The 20,818-nt window shown below is 51.3% G+C and overlaps 1 protein-coding gene across 3 annotated transcripts in view; it reads right to left on the bottom strand.

Moving 5' to 3' along the window:
• AHRR (aryl hydrocarbon receptor repressor) overlaps positions 1 to 20,818 on the bottom strand; it is a 114,526-nt gene that overhangs the window by 51,105 nt on the left and 42,603 nt on the right. For all 3 annotated transcript variants that reach the window (XM_024247102.3, XM_024247106.3, XM_054555309.2), the window contains exon 4: positions 10,308 to 10,414. In XM_024247102.3, the coding sequence (XP_024102870.2) occupies positions 10,308 to 10,414 (107 nt within the window). The remainder of the gene's footprint in view (positions 1 to 10,307; positions 10,415 to 20,818) is intronic.

Raw genomic sequence — 20,818 nt, 5'->3', positions numbered from 1 at the left:
GGCACAGGTGAAAAGTGTCCGGGATGAAGTCTGGGTTAGCTCCAGGACCCAGAGCCTCAGGGCACAGGTGAAAAGTGTCCGGGATGAAGTCTGGGTTAGCTCCAGGACCCAGAGCCTCAGGGCACAGGTGAAAAGTGTCCGGGATGAAGTCTGGGTTAGTTCCAGGACCCAGAGCCTCAGGGCACAGGTGAAAAGTGTCCGGGATGAAGTCTGGGTTAGCTCCCTGTTACTGCTGTAGCACAGTACCACACACTCATAGCTTCCAACAACACAAACACATTCCCAACAGGCCCGTGGCTGAAGCCTGAAATGATCTCCGCAGGCTAAAGTGAGGAGCCCCACGGCTGCGCTCCAGAACCTGCAGGCCTAGGGGGAACCATCTTGCTGCCTTTCCCAGCTTCGAGAGGCTGCCTGCGCTCCACGCCTTGGCTCAGGGCCAAGGCCAGCTATGCAGCATCACTCTGACCCTTCTTCTGTTGCCACATCTCTTTCTCTGGCCCAGTGAGAAAGATTCTCTACTTTTACGGATTCTTGTGATTACACTGAACCTACTTGGATAATCTCCCCACCTCAGGACCTGCTTAATCACATCTGCATGATCCCTTTTACCACGTAAAGTGACATATTCACAGACTCTGGGAATCAGCATGTGAACAGCTTTGGGCCCATTATTCTATCTGTCACACAATCCTAAATTACTGTATATCCTAAGAACCAGAATATGGGACTAATATTCAAGGGAAAAGATGATAAACAGAGAATAAACTCTGAAATGACACAGATGATATGATAGATAAGGATCTTAAACAGCCAATATAAACATACTCCATGAGGGAAAGGTAAAGACTCTTGAAATTTAAAAAAAACCTAAAAAGTCCCAGCCGATACACAGACACTGAAAAAAAGAATGAAATAGAAATTTTAGAACTGAGAAATAAAATACATGAAGTAAACATTTCACTGGATAAGTTTAATAGCAAATGGAGGCGACAGAGAAAAGAATCAGTGAAGTTAAAGGCAGTTCAACAGAAATTATCTAGTCTGAGAAAGAAAACATTGAAAAAAATGAACACAGTGTCAGAGATCTGTGAGGAAATATTAAAAAGTCTAACATTTTCATCAACTGAGACTCTGAAATGGAGGGGAAGAAAAAGATGGGTGCCATAAAGAATAATTTCCCAAATTTGGTGAAATAAATGAACAGGTTCAAGAAGATCAGAGAACCCTAAACAGGACAATCTCTAATAACTAAGCTCAGATACATCATAATTAAGCATCAAAATTAAAATTAAAGATAAAGAAATAGTCATAAAGGTAACCAGAGAAAAATGACACATTACACACAGGGAACAATAATTTGAATGACTGTGAATTTCTCATCAGAAACCACAGAGGCCAGAAGACAGTGGACAACAAATTTAAAGTGCTAGACAAAAAATAACTACCCAGAATTCTATACCCAGCAAAAGTATTCATCACAAACAGAGGCAAAGCAGGCCAGGGTGGTTTATACCTGTAATCCTAGCACTTTGGGAGGCTGAGGCAGGAGAACTGCTTCAGGTCAGGAGTTTATGACTAGCCTAGGCAACATAGCAATCCTGTATTTCTACAGAAAATTTAAAAAGTAGCTGAGCATGGTGGTGTGCGCCTGTAGTCCTAATTATTTGGGAGGCTGAGGCAAAAGGACTTCTTGAGTCCAAGAGTTCAAGGTTACAGTAAGATATGATCATGCCACTGCACTCCAGCCTGGGCAAGAGAGTGAGACCCTGTCTCAAAAGAAAAAAAAAACAATAAATAAAAGACACATCACCAGCAGACCTGCATTATAAGAAGTGCTAAAGAGAGTTTTTGTTTGTTTGTTTGTTTTTGTTTTTGTTTTTTCTCACTGCAATGTCCGCCTCCCGGGTTCAAGCGATTCTCCTGCCTCAGCCTCCTGAGTAGCTGGGATTACAGGCATGTGCCACCATGCCCGGATAATTTTTGTATTTTTAGTCGAGACAGGGTTTCACCATGTTGGCCAGGCTGATCTTGAATTCCTGACCCTGTGATCTGCCCGCCTCAGCCTCCCAAAGTGCTGGGATAACAGGCATGAGCCACCGTGCCCGGCCTAAAGAGAGTTCTTAAAGAGAATTGATACCAGAGGGAAATGCAAAACCTCAGGAACCAAAGGAGAACAACAGACGTGGCAAGCATCTGGGAAAATATATATACGATTTTAAACTCAAGTTCTTTAAGATATTTATGACTATATTGTCTGGGCCGGGCGCGGTGGCTGTAATCCCAGCACTTTGGAAGGCCTAGGCAGGCAGATCACCTGAGGTCAGGGGTTCAAGACCAGCCTGGCAAACATGGTGAAACCCCATCTACTAAAAATATGAAAGTTAGCTGGGCAGGTGGTGCACGCCTGTAATCCCAGCCACTCGGGAGACTGAGGCAGGAGAATCGCTTGAACCCAGGAGGTGGAGGTTGCAGTGAGCCGAGATCATGCCATTGCATTCCAGTCTGGGTGATAAGAGCAAAACTCCATCTCAAAAAAATTATATTGTCTGGAAGGTTTAATGTATGTAGATGTAATACATATGACAAATATAAAGCGAAAGTGTAAGAGGATTTATGTGGCTTAAGGTTTTGAGGTTTTACTTGAAGTAGTAAGTTTCAACTTTGTAAAGTAGGATTTATATAGTATAATCCTTACAGCAACTACTAAAAAATAAGAAAATATACATGCAAAAGCGAATAGATAAGCTAAAATGTAATACCAAAACCTATTCCCATAATCAAACAGAGGGCAGAAAAGATGAAAGAGGAGAACAAAAAATAGAAAAATAATAAAGCAGTAGACTTAAATCCAATAATACCAATGATTACCAAGGGAAACTATCAGGAATAAGGAGGCATTTTACATACAGGGTCAACATACATGACACATGACCCAAACACACCAATTAGAAGACAGAGATTGTCAGACTTGATTAAAAAAAAATCAAGGCCCAACTTACATACTGCCAACGAAACACACATTTTTAATATAATGAGATAAATTAATTAAAAGTAAAAAGATGGAGTAAGATACTCCAAGCAAACATTAATCAAAAGAAAGCTGGGGGCTGGGTGTGGTGGCTCACACCTGTAATCTCAACACTTTGGGAGGCCGGGGGTGGGAGGACAGCTTGAGGCCAAGAGTTCTAGACTATCCTGAGCAACAAGGGACACCCCCATCTCTATAAAAAAGAATTTTAATTAGCTGGGTATGCTGGCACATGCTTGTAGTCCCAGCTACTCAAGAAGTTGAAGCGGGAGGATCTCTTGAGCTCAGGAGTTCAAGGTTACAGTGAGCTATGATCACATTGCTGCATTTCAGCCTGGGTGACAGAGCAAGACCCTGTCTGTATTAAAAAAAAAAGAAAAGAAAAGAAAGCTGGAATGCTATATTAGCACCAGACAAAGTGGATTTCAGAACAAGGGAAACTACCAGGAATAAGGAGGCATTTTATATACAGGGTCAATTCATGAAGAAAACACAGTAATATCCTAAATGAGTATGTACCCTACAACAGAATTCCAAAATACATAATGCAAAATCTGAAAGGACCAAAAAGAGAAATATAAAAATCCACAATTGTACTTTAAGATGTTGACATTCTTCTCTCTGGTTGAGACTAGATAGAAAATCAAGGATAACTTGAACACAACAAGTCAACTGGATATGATTAATGTTTACAGAACAACTCACACAATGACAGTGGAATACCCCTATTTTCCCAGTGCAGTGAAACAGTCATCAAGACAGACCATATTAAAATTGTCTTTAACAAATATAAAAGAATAGAAATCATTAAAAAGTATATTCTCTGACCATAACAAAATTGAGCCAGAATTCAACAGCATCAGGATACCTGGAAAATGTCGAAATATTTGTAAGTTAAACAACATACTTCTAAATAACACAAGTTGAAGAGAAAGTTCCAAGTAAAATTAGAAACCATTTTGAACTAAATGAGAATGAAAACAGAGCATATCAAAATTTGTGTAATACAGGTAAAGGTGCTTAAAGAAGCTCATAGCATTAAATGCTTACATTATAGAGTAAGAATGGTTAGTTAAAAAAATCAGTGATTTAAACTTCCATCTTAAGTACCTAAAGAAAAATAAAATATTTAAAACCAGAGCAAGTAGAAGGAAATAAATTACAAACAAGAAGAGTGGAAATTAATGAAATAGAAAATAGACAAATAGACAAATTCAATAATCTAAGCTTCCACCTTAAAACTCTAGAAAAAGAAGAGGAAATTAAATCCAAACCAAGCAAAGAAAAGAAAATAATAAAGATAAGAACAGATATCAATAAAATTGAAAACAGAAAATAAAACCAATAGCTGCTTCTTTGAAAAAAAAAATCAGTAAAATTGATAAACCTGTAACTCAACTGACCAAGAAAAAGTGAGAAGACACAAATTACCAATGAAATGAAAGAGGAGACATCACCATGGAACCTACAGACATTAAAAGATCAACATGGTAATGTCACGAACAACTCTGATATCACAAATTCAATAAAGTAGATGAAATGAACCAATTCCTTGAAAGACACAAACTAGTACAATTCACCTAAGAAAAACTTCAACAGTCCAAGGAAATTGAATTCATGGTTTAAAAATCTTCTAACAGAGAAAACTCCCAGACAAGATGTTTTAACTAATGAATTCTACCAAACATTTCAGGAGAAAATAATACCAATTCTACACAATGTCTTCCAGAAAATAGAAGAGAAGGGAATACCCTCAATTAATTTTAAGAAGCCAGCATTACCATGATATTCAAACTCATCAAAATCAAACAAAAACATTATAAGAAAACCACAAAAAGTATTTCTCATGAACATAGGCATAAAAGTCCCCACAGAGTATTAGCAAATTGATTTGGGCAAAATATAAATGAGATCTATCTTAAGAATGCAAGGTTAGTTCAACATTTTAAAATCAATGTAATGCACAACATTGACAGTCTAAAGAAGAAAAACCATAATCATCTCAATAAATGCAGAAAAAGTATTTTACAAAATTTAACATCCATTCACAATAAGAGCTCTCCGAAAACGAGGAATAAAAGGGAAATTTCTTAATCTGATATGAGGCATTTACAAAACAAACAAAAAAAAAGCAGGCTGGGTGCGGTGGCTCACGCCTGTAATCCCAGCACTTTGGGAGGCCAAGGCAGGTGGATCACGAGGTCAGGAGTTCGAGACCAGCCTGGCCAACATGGTGAAACCCCGTCTCTACTAAAAATACAAAAAGTTAGCCGGGCGTGGTGGTGGATGCCTGTAATCCCAGCTACTTGGGAAGCTGAGGCAGAGAATTGCTTGAACCCAGGAGGCGGCGATTGCAGTGAGCCGAGATTGCACCACTGCACTCCAGCCTGGGTGACAGAGTGAGACTCTGTCTCAAAAAAAAGCAAACCTAAGCTAATATATTTAATGTTGAAAGACTAAAGGTCTCCCCCTAAAATCAGGAACAAGGCAGATAGCCTCTTTGACCACTCCTATTCTACACTGTACTAGACATCCTAGAAGTGCAATAAGGAAGAAAAATGAGGCACATAGATTGAAAAAGTCAATATAAAACCGTCTCTATTCTCAGACAACAATTATAATCTATGTGATTGTTCATTTCAAGTGTCAATTGAATTGGATTAAGAGATGCCTAGATGGCTGGTGGAGAATTGTTTCTGAGAGTGTTTCCAGAGGAGATTGGCATGTGATTCGGTGGACTGAGAGAGGAAGAATCAGCCTTAATGTGGGTCAGTTCTACTGGCTGGAGGCCCAGCTGGGAAAAACAGGCACAAGGAGAGGAGAATTTGCTTTCTGTTCTCTCTTTTTCTCCCTTCCAGGGAATGATGCCTTTTTCTTCTCTTGCCCTTGGACATCAGAATCCAGGTTCTTCAGCTCTTAGACTCCAGGACTTGCACCAGTGGCCTCCTGGGGGCTCTCAGGCCTTTGGCCTTGAACTAGGAGCTGCATCATCAGCTTCTCTAGTTCTGGGGCTTCCAGACTTGGACTGAGCCACACTACCAGCTTCTCTGGTTCTCCAGCTTGCAGACAGCCTATTGTGAAACTTGTCTGTCTCTGTGATCATGTAAGCCAATTCCTCTAATAAGGCTCCTCACATATAACCTATTGGTTTTGTATCTCTGGAGACTCCTGACTAATAAAATCTATGTTTTAAAAAATCCCATGGAATCTATTTTAAAAAGCTCCAATGACTACTAATGAGTTTAGCAAGGTCACAGGATACAAAGTCAACCTAGAAAAATAAATTGTACTTCTATATACTAGGAATGAATTAAAAATTGAAATTAAAAAACAGTCTCATTTACAATAAGAACAAAAATATAAAACTTAAACATGAATCTAACAGAAATATGCAGGATATGTATGCTGAAAACTACAAAACACTGATGAACATAATTAAAGAAAACCTAAATAGAGACACATACCATGTTCATGGATTGGGAGAGTCAGTATTGTTCAAATGCCAATGCTCCCCAAATTGATTTACTGATACGTCACAATCTCAATCAAAATCCCAGCAGGGATTTTTGTAGATATCAGTCAAAAGCTAATTCTAAAATTTGTATGGAAAAAAAAAGGAACTAGAATAGCCAGAAAAATTCTGAGGAAGAACAAAATTGAAAGATTCATACTATTTGATATCAAGACCTATTTTAAAGCTACAGTAGGTAAGATAATGTGGTATTGTTGAAAGGTTAAAAATACAAATATATAGAACAGAGTACAGAGTCCAGAAACAGATCCACAAAAATACAGCCAATTGATTTTTCACACAGGTATAAAGGCCATTCCGTATAGAAAGGATAACCTTTCTAATACATGGTGCTGAGACATCTGGATAGTCACATGCAAAAACAATAAATCTTGACCCCTACCTCACACATCTCATACCAAAGTTAACAAAAAGTGGATCATAGACCAGAATGTAACATATGAAACTATACAACTTTAGAAGAAAGCATAAAAGAAAAATTTTTGTAACCTTAGATCAGGTAATGAGATGTGGCAACAAAATCAATCTACAAAAAGAGAAATTGATAAATTAAACTTAATCAAAATGGAATACTTTCACTATCTGTAATATCCTGTCAAGAGAATAAAAAGACAAGCCACAGACTATGAGAAAGTATTTATAAATCATACATATGAGAAAGGACATGTTTCCAGAATATATAAAGAGATCTCTAAACTGAATAGTAAACAAGCAAATGAGCTGGTTTTCTTAATGTGCAAAAGATCTGAAAGACCATTTACCAAAGATGACACATGGATGCAAATAAGCACGTGAAAAGATATGCAGCATTGTTAGTCACAGGGAAATCCAAACTAAACCCTAACAAGATTCCAGTATTAAAATGGCTTTGACAAAAGTAATATCAAGTGCAAACCCAAAGATGCTGAGCAACCGAAACACTCATTCACTGCTGGGGGATAAGAGTTAAAAACACGCTTACTATTCATGAAACGAAGACCTACGCTCATAGAAACACCTGTATGTGAATGTCTATTGATTGCAGCTCTATTCATAAACACCAAAACCTAAAAACAACCCAAATATCCCTCAACAGTTGAATGACACATGGGGTCGGTCCATACCTCATCAATAACAAGAAACAAACCAGCGGCCCACAGCACCGTGGATGAGCCCTAATCCCAACCCACAGCAATAACAAGAAACCAGCTGGTGACCCGCAGCACCGTGGGTGAATCTCAACAGCACTGTGCTGACTGAAGCTGGCCTCCAAAGGCCATGCGTGTGATTCCGTGTGGAAGACATCCAGAGAAAGGCAAGGGAGAGGCTGCAGGGATGGAGCACACATCGGCCGTGGCTGGGGGCAGGGGGCTGTGACTGCAAACAGCAGCAGAGGAGAAATGTTTGGGGATGGGATGGCTCCGAATCTTCATGACGGTGGCAGTCACATCCCACTGAATGCCGAAAAGAATGAATTTAAGTGTATGTAAATTTTTAAATAAGTGTTAGAAAATGTACCCTGCAGTAACCATACACTTGAATTCTAGCTGAACTTAAGCAGTCAGTGACAGACAGCATCCTAGCCCGAGACAGGCCACATCCGTGGCTCCAGTGAGTCATGCTAAACCCAACAGCCCTGTAGCCCACCTAAAAAACAGAGTGAAAACCTAGAAGTTCTGACTCGTGTTGTGCAGGGAGCTCAGGGCCTCCTCCGTGTGCTCACGTGTCTTTGGAGCCCTCCTCCTTGTTTCCCTCTCCAGTCTCCCACCTCTCCCCACTCCTCCACCCTCCCACTCTCAGCACCTGCCCAAGATGTGCACCAGGGGAAGCCTCGGGCTGTGGCCCATCTGTCTTGACTTCCCTAGGGAAGGCCGGGGGCTTGGAGGACAAGCCAATGAACTCAGGACAAAGAAACGCCGGGTCCAGACTGCACTCTCAGGGGTTGTTTCTAAATCATCACTAAAGTCTCTCTGAACGTGTGGAGCATCTTAAATAAATAAATAAATAAATAGAAACGCTGGGTCCAGACTACACTCTCAGGGGTCGTTTCTAGATCATCACTAAAGTCTCTCTGAACGTGTGGAGCATCTTAAATAAATAAATAAATAGAAACGCTGGGTCCAGCTCAGCCCCAAAGGGCACCTGGTGGCTCCAATCCTTAACTTCCTCATCTTAAATCAACAGACCATGGCCACAGGCACTCTGAAGTCTGTGCCGGCTCAAGGTTGTTTTTGGATTTAGGGTGCCCTGCCATAAACCTCCCCTTTTTTTCAGTTTATTGTGAAGAGATTGAAGATTAGAAATAAAAGCTGGGATTTGCTGTTGTTGTTGCTTGCTTTGCTTATTTTGCCCTGTTTGAATATTTTTAAGCTTCAAAAAGAGCATATAACCCCTTTCACTACCCTGGCAATCAGTGAGGAACCCTCACCATACAACCTACCAGATGCAATCTAAGCAAACTTCCAGAATCTCCGTGGGCCAGAGGACATGAACCAGATGCAGTGGACTGAGACTTCGGGAACTGCTCAACCTCCCCCAAAACAGAGTGGGTGTGACCAGCACTCTGGCCAGGCAGGGGAGTCAGGCCGGGCAGCAGGAGGGCCACAGTGCCAGGAGCAGACGGGCGGACCCTGACCCCCAGCCTCCATGCCTCTTTCAAAGCCTTCTGGAGAGCCCCCTGAAGGTAACTCCAAAATATCCCATGCTGCTAGGAGCAGGGCGGGAGGTCCAGCAGCAGGGAACCAGGCCCAGGCCTCCCTCCCCCAGGCTCCAGGCTTCCCAGGCCCCAGGAGCTGGGACCCATTCACTAGCGGGGACGGGGTAGAGCGAGCTGGGGGTTGTGAACTGACGTGGAGACACACAGGAGGACCTGCGGCAGGGGGTCAAGCAGCCTCTCCCAGGCACTGGGGGTGCACAGCTCCGCAGGAGACTAGTGGCTGCTGGCTGTGGGGCAGCCTGCCACCCGGGCCCCAGTAACCTCTCATCTGGAACAGGTAGGCTGGTGCCCTCCTGCCCCACCCAGGGGTCCTGAGTTCCGGCTGGAGCCCACCCTGTTACCCGGGAAATGCCATGTTGTCCCTGCCTCCTCCCTGCAAGCCCACCCAGCCCCATCCTGGTACCACCCAGGGCCCATGTCTCTCCCGCCACTGGTGGAGGCAGCAACCCCCTTCATCTTCAAAACGGTGAATGGATTCATCCCGGAGGCTCCATGCCACCATCTTATTTAGGAAAATGGTCCACAGTCTCCCCTCCCAGAGGGGTAACAGGCCCCGCGTTACAGCACAGGAAAACTCAGCACTTCAGAGTCGTGGGGATGGGGGAGATGGGGTGAAAAGCCTCCTCGCCACAGAGCTTCCTGCCCAGGCCCAGAGCTTCCAGGGTGTCACACAGGCCACCCCGAGATTGAAACCACACCAGGGAAGCCCAATGCAGATTTTGCCAAATCCTTTATTTTGGGGGAAAAAAGACTTAATTTTGTACGAGGTTCTCTCACTGACAAGCAAAAGCAGATGGTGCAGAATGAGGGTGATTTTCTGATGCAGCACACAGGGCTGAGAGCTCTAGGGCTGCCTTCTCTGTCCCAGCCCACGAGGCTCACACCCAAGGCTGACCCCGACCCGGGGACACCCTTCTTCAACACATTTTGGAGCCTATGCTTCCTGATGGTTATAAACATCACAACCTAAGGGCCTCCTGGGTGAGGGCCTGAACACACGTGACACGGAGCACCGAGTGTCAAGTGTTCGAGGTACCAAGGGTGGCACTCACCTCCAACAGCAGCCTTCCTTCCAGCACAGCAGACCCTGCAAGAGGACGGCTGTCTCCGGGCGAGGGGGCGCCGGCCGCCGGCTGCCGTGAGCTCTGCTCCTGCACGACTGTCAGAGAAGAACAGACACATTAGGCACCCCCAACCCTTGGCCTGGCCACTCTTATTCATTCACATCTTTCTTGTGTTTCCCGGCGTTCACCCCACGGTTCTCACCTGACATCTGGCCTGGGCAGCACTGACCCCTCCGCAGGCCACGCAGCATTCTGCAGCACAGCCCTGAGAGTCCAAGGTGGGGCAGGAGGAGCTGAGACACAGGCCTCAGATCAGCCAGGAGGGGCAGGGGGACACCAGGACGTGGAGGCAGAGCCTGGCCTGAGGACGCCCGCACACCCGCTCTGCTCTGCAGAAACTGCTTTCTGTCCCCTCCTGCCCAACCCCCCAGGGCCCCCACCCAGTCTTGGGACAAGTCCAGCTTCCTGCCAGATCCCCCTGAAGCCACCCGGGGGTTCCTGCGGCCCCTCTCCTGAGACCCACAGCACTGTTGGGCTGCACCCCTTTGAGGGCTGGGCCAAGGTCCCCTGCGTCCACCTGGGTCTTCTGTGCCCTGCACACCTGCATCACCTATCCCTCCTGGAACCCCCGCAGCCCCCTCCATGGTGTAGGAGCCTGCCAGGCCCCACGCCCCCAGGGACTGCACCTGCATCACCTCTCCCTCCTGGAACCCCCGCAGCCCCCTCCCTAGTGAGGAGCAGGCCAGGCCCCACGCCCCCAGGGGCTGCACAGAACACCGCAGGGCAGGAAAAGGCAGGTCCAGGACAGCCGCCAGTGCTACCCGCTTCCCAGTGACTGCGCACAGCCCCCAAGGACACCCCCACTCCTGAGGATGGTGCATTATCCATTTTTGGGTGCAGAAGGGGACAGATGACACGTTCACCTTCCAGCTGGCCGAGGGCTGAGTTCCGGACCCAGTACAGGTGCTCACTGCCCACTCAGTGTCCTCATGGGCACTGGAGACATGGGAGGGACGGCCCCTCCCCAGCTTCTGAGAGGACCAAGGGGCAAGGGTGTCTCAGCAAGCAGCTGGCCCCAGTGTGTGCACCAAAGCGCACCCCGGCAAGGCCCAGGGGGCACCTGCTGCTCCCATGTCTCCCGGATCCTCAGCTGAAGCCACAAGTGGTGTCCACTCAGGCAGATGCGACCTTGCCACCGGTTCTGACCTTGAGATGGCATAAAAACTGTCATCACGCATGGCACCTAAAGGCCAGCACACCGTCCTTCACCGTGGGCAGGCCGTGCCGGGGCTCCCGTTCAAGGGCAGGCTGGTCCCCGGCGTGGCACAGCCCAGGCAGCCATTCTTCACCGGATCTGCCCACTTCCATGGGTTAGGGAGACACAGCCCTTTCCAAAGCAGCCCCCCACCACCCTCACTCCCCACTGGGCCGAGCTTAGACTCCTGGCTGCCTCCACCCCACTGCTCAGCAAGAGCCCGACCCAGACAGAAAACCAAGTTTGAAGGGCACAGCCTCATCGAAAAGTGCACGTGTCTATTTGTAGCCCATCACAGTCCCAAAATGATGTGAGGCTGCTGGATATTTTAAGAACTAGAATAACCACTGGAATAAAAGCTTAATGTCTCACTCAGGGTGGGCTGGACTTCCGATCTCCAGCCCCAGGGGCACTGTGTCTGTCACCTGAGAATAAAAGCTTAATGTCTCACTCAGGGTGGGCTGGACTTCCGATCTCCAGCCCCAGGGGCACTGTGTCTGTCACCTGAGAGTGCTCTGAAGTGTGTGTGGCCTGAACCTTATCGTGGGTCACTGGCCCCTGCTCCCAGGAATCCTCCTGGACTTCCAGGAAGGCATCTACCTGCTAGTCAAAGTGGTTCACACCTTCCTCTGAGCTCTCCTCACCCCGCAGTCCCTGGGCCGGCAGCCCCCAGACCCACAGGACCAGGGTCTGTGGTGTCCCCAGGCCGTGGTAAGCACAGGTGGGGTCCGGACGCTGGGTTAACCTGCTCCCCATCAGGCCAGGACCCCGGAACCCGCTGCTGGACTGGGCTAGCACCCCACCCTCCACCAGAGAGGCCATGCTGGGAGCCATTGATTCAGAATCTGAGGTGCCAGCTGCAGGGGTGCTGAGGAGCTAAGGTGTCCGTGGGGGGCGAGAGCCCGAGTGAGGAGGTGAGGCAGCCAGAAGCCCGGAGACGGTGGCACCGGGTGGCCTTGGGACTCGGCCTCTCTGTCCCCCTCCCTCCCTGGTCTCTGAGCCCTCACTTCTCCCTGAACTCCCATAGCTGGTAAAAACTGGATGTTTGTTCACTGCACTAAATGTAACAAAAACTGCCCCATTTCCTCTGCCACAAAGCAGGACTATTCCGAGGAAACATGAACAGTCCACCGAGGTGCGGGCATCCCTTGGGCAAGGGCGGCCTCTTCCCACCTGGAAACCCCAGTATCCTAGCCTCCTGCCCTCCAGGCTCAGCCAGAGACTCCACAGTTCACACAACACGCATGTTCAGAAAGCTGAAGGCTTTTAACAGTGAAAATCAAGATCTTTCTCCCAGGTGCAGACCCAGGAGAAGCCAGTGCAAGAGGCGCCCCGGGTGTCCCAGCAGCTGACCCCGAGCCCGAGGAGAGACCCGGGCAGGAGCGGCCCCACACAGGCGCTGCTGGGGTCGCCCCGTGAGACCCCTGTGCTGGCCCTGGGCGCTCCCCGCCGAGGTCCACGGGCTGGGGCGGCGCGGGTGGGCGCGCACGCCTGGGTCACCCGCGCACAGACCGACCACCCAGGCGGCCGGTGCAGCCAAACCCCATTGCAGGGGTCGCTCCCGCAGCGGAGGCGACCCCGTCCCACCCGCAATGCGCCCCGCGGACCCGGCAGCCCCGGCCTTTTCCCCGAGAAGCGCGTAGGTGCGGCGGCGGCGGGGGCTCGCCCCTCCCGGCATCGCGTGCCCCCCGCGGGCGCCCGCCCACTTCCCCCCACTTCCCCCGCAGCAGCCGGCGCAGTCACGCGATGGGGCCCGCCAGGCCTCGCGTGCGAGCAGCGCTCCCGCCCCCGCCCGCCCAGGCAGGGCGCCAGGAGCCCCAGGAGCGCGGGGAGCGCCAGGCGCGTGGCGAGGAATGGGGCTCGGGGTCCGCGCGGGCGCTCCGGGTGCACACGGGGCGGGCGGACCCGGCCACGGCCTCCCAAGGTCCCCCCGCCCTCCCTAAGCCTGGGGGTCCCACCTGAGGGTCCGCCCCGGGAGGGAGCCCCCATCCCCCACCTCTCCAGCCCCAGTCTCCTCCTCTGTGATGTGGAGAGAGACCTCCCTCCACCCAGCCACCGCAGTTGCCCGTGGTGAGGGGATGGGGAGGAAGCGAGCTGGGAGCGCGGTGTCCTTCCTGGGCGTTGGTGAGAAGGGTGGGCCATCACCGTGGCCCTTACAAGGCACAGCTGGGCCAGCAGGAGGGGGCCACAGGCCCAGGGCAGGAGGAGCTCTGTGCACCCAAGACCGCAGAGGCCAACCTGTCCCCTGCCTCCCAGCCACCGCCCGGCCTGCTGGTCCTGCAGGGTCTGCAGAGAGGGGCCCTGCCAGGACCACTCCCAGGGCCCACCCCTCGGGCAATGAGAGGCTGGAAGGCCGCGTGTCAGATGAGACCCAGCCGGGCGCGGGGCAGGGCCAGGGCCCGCGGGGCAGGGCCGCCCTCTCAGACGTGAACAGGCCACACGGCTGGGCCTGAACCCGGATCTGTAGCCTGGGCAACCTCTGTGTCCTGCCAGCACTCTGCCAACCGCACAGAACCTCAGCCACCTTGGAGATTCTCAGGGCCATTCCCAGCCGTCCGCCTACGGCTGCAGAGTTCACTGCAACCAAGAAGGGGCTCATTTGGAACAGCGAGAATGTGAAGTCAGCACCGAGGCCTCAGGCGACCCTGTGCCCACAACAAGGGCTGGAGCAGAGTGGTTCCCTTGGAGGCTCAGGCTTCCCGTGGGGTCCTGCTAAGGGCCCTCTGTTTCTTCACACAGAGGAGACTCAGAGCAAGGTGTCACCGGGAACCCAAGGCCACCCCATCTGGCCCCCACCACGGGCACCTGGGCCTGTGACTCAGTCTAACCCACTGTCCCTGGTGAAGGAGGAGCCAGAAGGCGGGTCCAGCTCTGCGTCTGGGTGATGCTGTGATGCCCAGAAACGAAGCCACATTGCTCCCAGTCCCCTGAAGCCAATTCCCTGGTAGGGGCGGGGGAGGCGGTGCAGACAGAGGGCGGGAGGTCAGCCCTGCCATTGGAGATCACGAACCCCTGCCATTGGAGATCACCCACCCCTGCCATTGGAGGTCACGCATCCCTGCCATTGGAGGTCACGCACCCCAGCCCTGTGCAGTGACTGTGGCTGAAGTTTCCTGCTCTGTGCAGGGCTGAGTAGGGTCCATTTCAGGTCTTCAGTGCTGGACAGGGAGCTGGGCCCAGGGGGAGCTGAAAAGAAGGAGAGATGAAGAAACAGAAGAAGCAGAACAGGCAAAGCGAGCAGAAGAGACATCCCTTTGTCCTTCACCCAAACCGCAGCCTGGACCCAGTTCCCAGGCCTCCTGTGACCCATCCCAGGGCGGACAGGGCCCAGGCTGGATTTGGGGCAGGTGACAGTCAGGATCCCAGCACGTTGGCTGGGAAGGAGGACACGCCTCCATGAGGCCCCAGCCCACAGCTCCACAGTCCCCTCTGTGCAGTCAGGGGAGCTGGGCCCAGAAGCCAAGGGATGGATCAGCAGGGGTGGCTCCCCTAGCCCACCCCAGCCCTGGGGGAGGAGGGAAGGCACTGAGGGGCTGTGTGCTGAGCAGCACCACTGCTTCCTATCCAGGAAGCCTGGAGGAGGAGCTCAACCAGCAGAAACCCTGCCGCTTCCTTCCTGTGAGGGGAGAAGGTGGTAAGGAATGTGGGTGCTTCATGAAGGTCTCTATTGACAGGACTGCCTGCCTCTCTGCAGAGCCCTCAACGGGGCCTGAGTGGTGCAAGCAGCCAGATGAGAGGAAGGCCCGGGATGCCTTTCTTCTCCATCGTTTTCACTCAGCCCTTAACAGGCACATCGACCCTAAGCATCCTCGTTGGAAGGGACAGAACTCCACAGACAGGGGCGTAAGGGAGAGAGGAGCAGGCGGCCCCCAGGCTGACTCGGTTTAGGACTCCCTATAGGGAATCATCCTACGTAAAGCTGCCTGGCAGTCTGCAGCTCCTGGGAGCATTTCACCACAGAGGGCTTCAACAGCGACCACGGGAGTCGGTTCCACAGTCCTGGAAGGACAGTCAGAGCCACCTTGTGAGTCCAGGACAGGTCAGCCCAGGACAGGTGGGTGCAGGACAGGTGGGTCTAGGACAGGTGGGCCCAGATGCTCAGTCCTACTATGGGACACACAGGGGCTTACCCATGCATGAGGCAGCCTGCCAGCCCCTGCTGCACCTGCCCAGGGAATGGGACGCAGGATTCCTGTCACCTGCAAGCTCATCACTTCAGAGCCCCAGAGACTCCTTCAGAAAGCCTAGAGCAGGGCTGGGCTGAAACCCTGACTCAGACAGGCAGCTACTGTTGGCAGTCACAGCCGGCCCTCGAGCTAATGAGGACACAGGCCCAGTGTGCTGACCGACATCACACGTCAACCACCTGCAGCACCGGGTGCTGCGATTAAACATCGTGCCTGCTGTGTTGGGAGGTGTTTCCAGATGGGGGTCCCATTTGAATCCGTGGGCTCGGTGAAGCCAGTGGTCTTCCCCAGTGTGGCTGGGCAGTCCGTGGGGGGCTGGAGAGAACTAGACAGGAGGAGTCACCCCTTTTTCCTGACACATGGCTTGAGCCGGATCAGCTCATCTCCCATTCTCTGGCCACAGGCGGGAATTTACCCCAGCGCCCCGGCCCTCAGGCCTCTGGGCTTGGACTGAACTACACCTCGGCTTTCCTGGGTCTCCAGCTTGCAGCTGTCTGAGACACCTGCTCATAATAAGCCTCCCCATATGTGTCTCCGGTCGGTTCTGTTTTTCTGCAGAGCCCTAACTGACATGCCCTGTAAAGCCTGGCCCAAGGTCGGCCGAGAGCACCACACCAGGCCCGGCCTCTGTGCTCTGGGTGCCTCCAAGGCAGGCCTCTTCTGGATCACTTCCTCCTCCAGCCACCCAGGGAGGTCGGACAAGCATGATGGGAAAGTGCCCCCCTCCCCCCACCGACACCTGCACCTTCCCATGGGCTGCCCCCCTCCACCCTACACTGTCATCTGTGCCTTCCCGAGACCTGTCCCCAACCCCATCACCTGTGCCTTCCCGTGGACTGTCCCCCCATCACCCACACCTTCCCATGGGCTGTCCACCCCACCCCTGTCACCTGCACCTTCCTGGGGGCTGTCCCCTGCGGACCACCACCTGCCTGGGGCTGCACCCACTGTGAGACTCTGAGGGTCCTGGAGGTGGCGGATGACCTTGGTGAAAATTTCCCTTGAACCTGATTTCACTCACCCCTGCTCCCAGCTCAAGCTCCCTCCTGAGGGACCCTTAAGACACCTCTCCTGTCCAGGAGTTGGATGGGATGCTCTGAGAAGCCTGGGACGTCCATCCAACCCTTCCCCGACGCCTGCTCGCCCCAGAATTGCCTGATCTGACTGTGGATCCAGGAAATGCGGCACAACCCTAACAAGGAGAGTAAATGAGCAGAGCTTCCAGTGAGGGCCCGGGAGGACGGGGCTTCCAGCGAGGGCCCGGGAGGACGGGGCTTCCAGCGAGGGCCCGGGAGGACGGGGCTTCCAGCGAGGGCCCGGGAGGACGGGGCTTCCAGCGAGGGCCCGGGAGGACGGGGCTTCCAGCGAGGGCCCGGGAGGTCGGGGCTTCCAGCGAGGGCCCGGGAGGACGGGGCTTCCAGCGAGGGCCCGGGAGGACGGGGCTTCCAGCGAGGGCCCGGGAGGGCGGGGCACCAGCGAGGGCCCGGGAGGTCGGGGCACCAGCGAGGGCCCGGGAGGGCGGGGCAGTGCTCTCAGAGCCAAGACATTCCCAGGAGGGCACCTCTGACCCCTGCTCTCACACCCCAACCATTTCTACAAATGACTTTGCAAGTTTTATGTCAAATGAGGGGACCACAGCCTCAAGGCTTTCAAACATTCAAACTCTCCCTTCCTTCCCTTCTCAAGAACTGGATGACAAACCGTTTTGCCTTTTGAAGATGAATTGTAATATGTACATTCCGGAAGAAAGTGTCATTTAGTGATTCTTGATGGCTACAAATTGTATTTGCAAAGGAAACTCCTCACCACCCAGTTACTTTCTGAACAGGTGTGTTCTGCACCAGGATGCACAGAATTTGTCCCAGCTTCTGCACAGGAAAGGTTTAGAGGAAACACCGGGACAGACACTCTGTGCCAGAGCGTGGGACAAGCACAGCTCTCCCCAGTGGCCTAGGAGGCATCAGGAGCATTCAGGCAGGTGACAAAGACTCAGAGCAAAGCAAGTGACCACAGAGGGAGCCCAGGCTTGTGCAGTGGGAGGCCTCAGCTCCTGAGTCGGGCTGTGCCGCGTGCTCGCCTAGCTGTAGGTCTGTTCATCTGCAAGGAGCATGCTCCCCAGCCTTGCAAAGCAGGCAAGTCCACCCTGTGGGACAAAGCTGCCCCTTCAGGCTGTGGGCGGGAAGGGACCAGGACTGCGAGGGTCCCGGAGAGCCCTCAGGTGTCCCAGAAAACAGCCGGCACCAGGTTGGGGGGTTAAGACAGAATGCCCAGGAAAAGGGAGGGTGTGAGGAAGAGTGTGAGAAGCAGATGACTGTGCCGCACTGCTCTTGACACATGGGTGAGTGTATATTTAACAGAGTGTGAGGGAATGCATTCGAGGTGCTCACTGAGGGCAAAGAGAAGCAGCAAGTGAGAAGGGGTCCCAGCAAGTGGGTGCTGGATGGGCAAGTGTCCTTCCAAAATCCTTAGTTACAGCTTGTGGGGCAGAGGGGCTTAAAAATGTCCTTCAAAGTCCCAAATTCCCCTAAGCAAGAAAAAGCATCAGGAGTATAAATAAACACACTCATTTCACACAGACACGATATTTACAAAACGGGGAGCACCCCTAAGACATATACTGCATCAAGTTGTTGAATTTCCTATAGCAAGAATTTCCAGATTTTTCAAAAAGCACCAGAGAGCTTTAGAGATTTCACACTTCCTTACAGTGCAAAATGAACCACAAAGAAATGCACTTCCTCTGAGCCAGCGAAGACTGGGGAGGCTGCAGCTGGCAGTGCCCACGCGTTTCTCTGGTCAGGAGAATGCGCCTCTAACCACTTTCTGAGATCACAGAACCCGGGGGCCTCGGGGGGGCTCTGCGGTCACCAGAATCACACGCTCGTCCTGCAGAGGAAACACACCCTGACCTTGGAACCCCACATTATCGTGGAAGATGCAACCAAAATAGCTCTTTGGGGAAAAAAAGAATATTTGCACACATTGCAAATCCATATTCTCTTCATGATGCGAAACATCTGGTATAAGCAAACTATTTGGGCATTCTTGTTACATTTCAACATATCAAAGAAAAGCACAGCAGGGACAAGCCAAGGGTTCAAGAAACATTTTGTAAAACAAACCCAAAACACCGTGCTGGTGCTGTTTAACAAACAAATATTCAGTGAATCAGCGTGCGGTGCACAGGTGTACAGATGAGTGAGTGGTCAACACTGTAGGCCACTAACCCCACGCGGCTGCAGCCAGAGAGCGCCCTGGCCCACGCCCTTCGGGCAGGATACAGTGCCGCGGTGCACACCCAGGGAGCCTTCCTGAGCAGCCCCACCGGCCTCTCCTACCGCAGAAGAGGGCGCCAAGCCCTCACTGAGTCCTCTGCCCTCTACCCACAGGTATGGATGCTGCCTCGCTTGTCAACTTTCACATCAACGAGGAGTGCCAGCTCAGCTGTCAGAGTCTCGATTTGTTTATAAATAATGAATTTGTAAGTAAATTTATTAAGTTATGTAACCATGAATTTACAACTAACACCCATATGGGGCTGTCCTGCCTGTGAATCACCATTGCCTTCATTGTCCTCACACATCACTACAGGCGGTCAGTGGCTATCAGTCCTGCAATATTCACCATCAACAGATGCAGACCGAACTGAGTACGTCTCAGGGCCTGCGGTGTCCAATGCCCAGGGCCTCCTGAAGGACATGGGCCTTCGTTCACCCGTGTGGTCATCCACATCTTCGGCATCTGCCACTGCCAACCCCTATCCTGGGCATACAACAGGGAAGGAGGGGGACAGAACCCAGCAACACACGAGTTAAGCACTAGGAGAGAACGAGCAGCAGAGGGGGCGGTGTCAGGGCAGAGGGGCAGAGGCTGTGATGTTAAAAGTGAGGCTGGGGAAGGCCTCCTGAGGGGTGAAGACAAGAGACCCAGCAGGAGGGCATGGCCTTCAAAAGCTACAGGTGTGCCGAGCCTCGGATGCTGCCCCCAGCAAGGCCCACGTGGCATCACTGCCTGGCGCTGACATATTCCAGCCCCACCAGGCTGGCTCATCTGGTCCCCACGGCCACTGCTGCCCACTCCTCTGTGCCTTGACCACGCACTGCAGCTCAGACCCGTGTCTGTGGGGCAGGGTGGCCATGATGGGCAGTAAGGAAGGTGTTGGTTATTCTTATATTTCTCTTGGCAAAAGGCCCAGCTGCCCAAAATGACAAGTGCTCCTAAAAGACGTGACTTGCCTCACAAACATACAAATGCACACGATGCTGTCCCACATCTGGCTATGCTGAGGGCCCACCGCGTGCCCACGAACTCCCGTTCTCCCCCTGCCTCCCTGGGCACTTGCTCTTCCCCCCAGCTCCTCCCGGGTGGGAGCAGCTGGGGCTCTGCTGCGACCCTCCAGGGACTCACTTCAGAGCTCATATAAACACCCTGCAACTTCTCCATTTTAGTTTTCCTTGTTCCTCCTGCTTATGCTTTGAGATGGTATCAAACTTACAGAAAAGCTATAAGAATCATATAAAGCACCCAGATACCCCTTGTCCATGGATGCCACTGAGTTTCACCAGTGTCCCAATGACATCCTTTCAGCTAAGGTGGTGCTGGACCGCGGCAGCAGCCATCGCCATGCTGCCTTAGTCCCTGCCACCTCTCCATCCCTTTCAGTATCTCCTTGGCTTTCATGGCCTGCCGGGATTTTTGGAGATTACAGGTGAGTTATTTTGCAGACTGCCCTTCAGTTTGGGTCTGTCTGGTGTTTCCTCGTGATTAGACTGAAGTTATGCACCTCCAGCCGGAGTATCAGCAAAGCAATGTCGTGCTCCACCCCTCATCCTGTTGCATGGTGCACGACGCCGGCTTATTCCACTATTGGCAGGGTCAGATCGATCACTTAGGACAGTGAATACTGGGCTTTTCAGCTTCATAATTAATAGATATTTTGTTCAAGACTACAAAAATCCTGTCTCACCCCATTTTCACCACCAATTTTAGCACCAATTGACATTTCCTGCCTGAATTATGACTGTGGCGGTTACCAAATTTGGTTTGTAATTCACCTT

Source organism: Pongo abelii, chromosome 4, assembly GCF_028885655.2.
Source record: "Pongo abelii isolate AG06213 chromosome 4, NHGRI_mPonAbe1-v2.0_pri, whole genome shotgun sequence".
In the NCBI taxonomy this organism is placed as follows: Eukaryota; Metazoa; Chordata; class Mammalia; order Primates; family Hominidae; genus Pongo; species Pongo abelii.
This window is presented reverse-complemented; position numbering and strand designations above follow the sequence as displayed.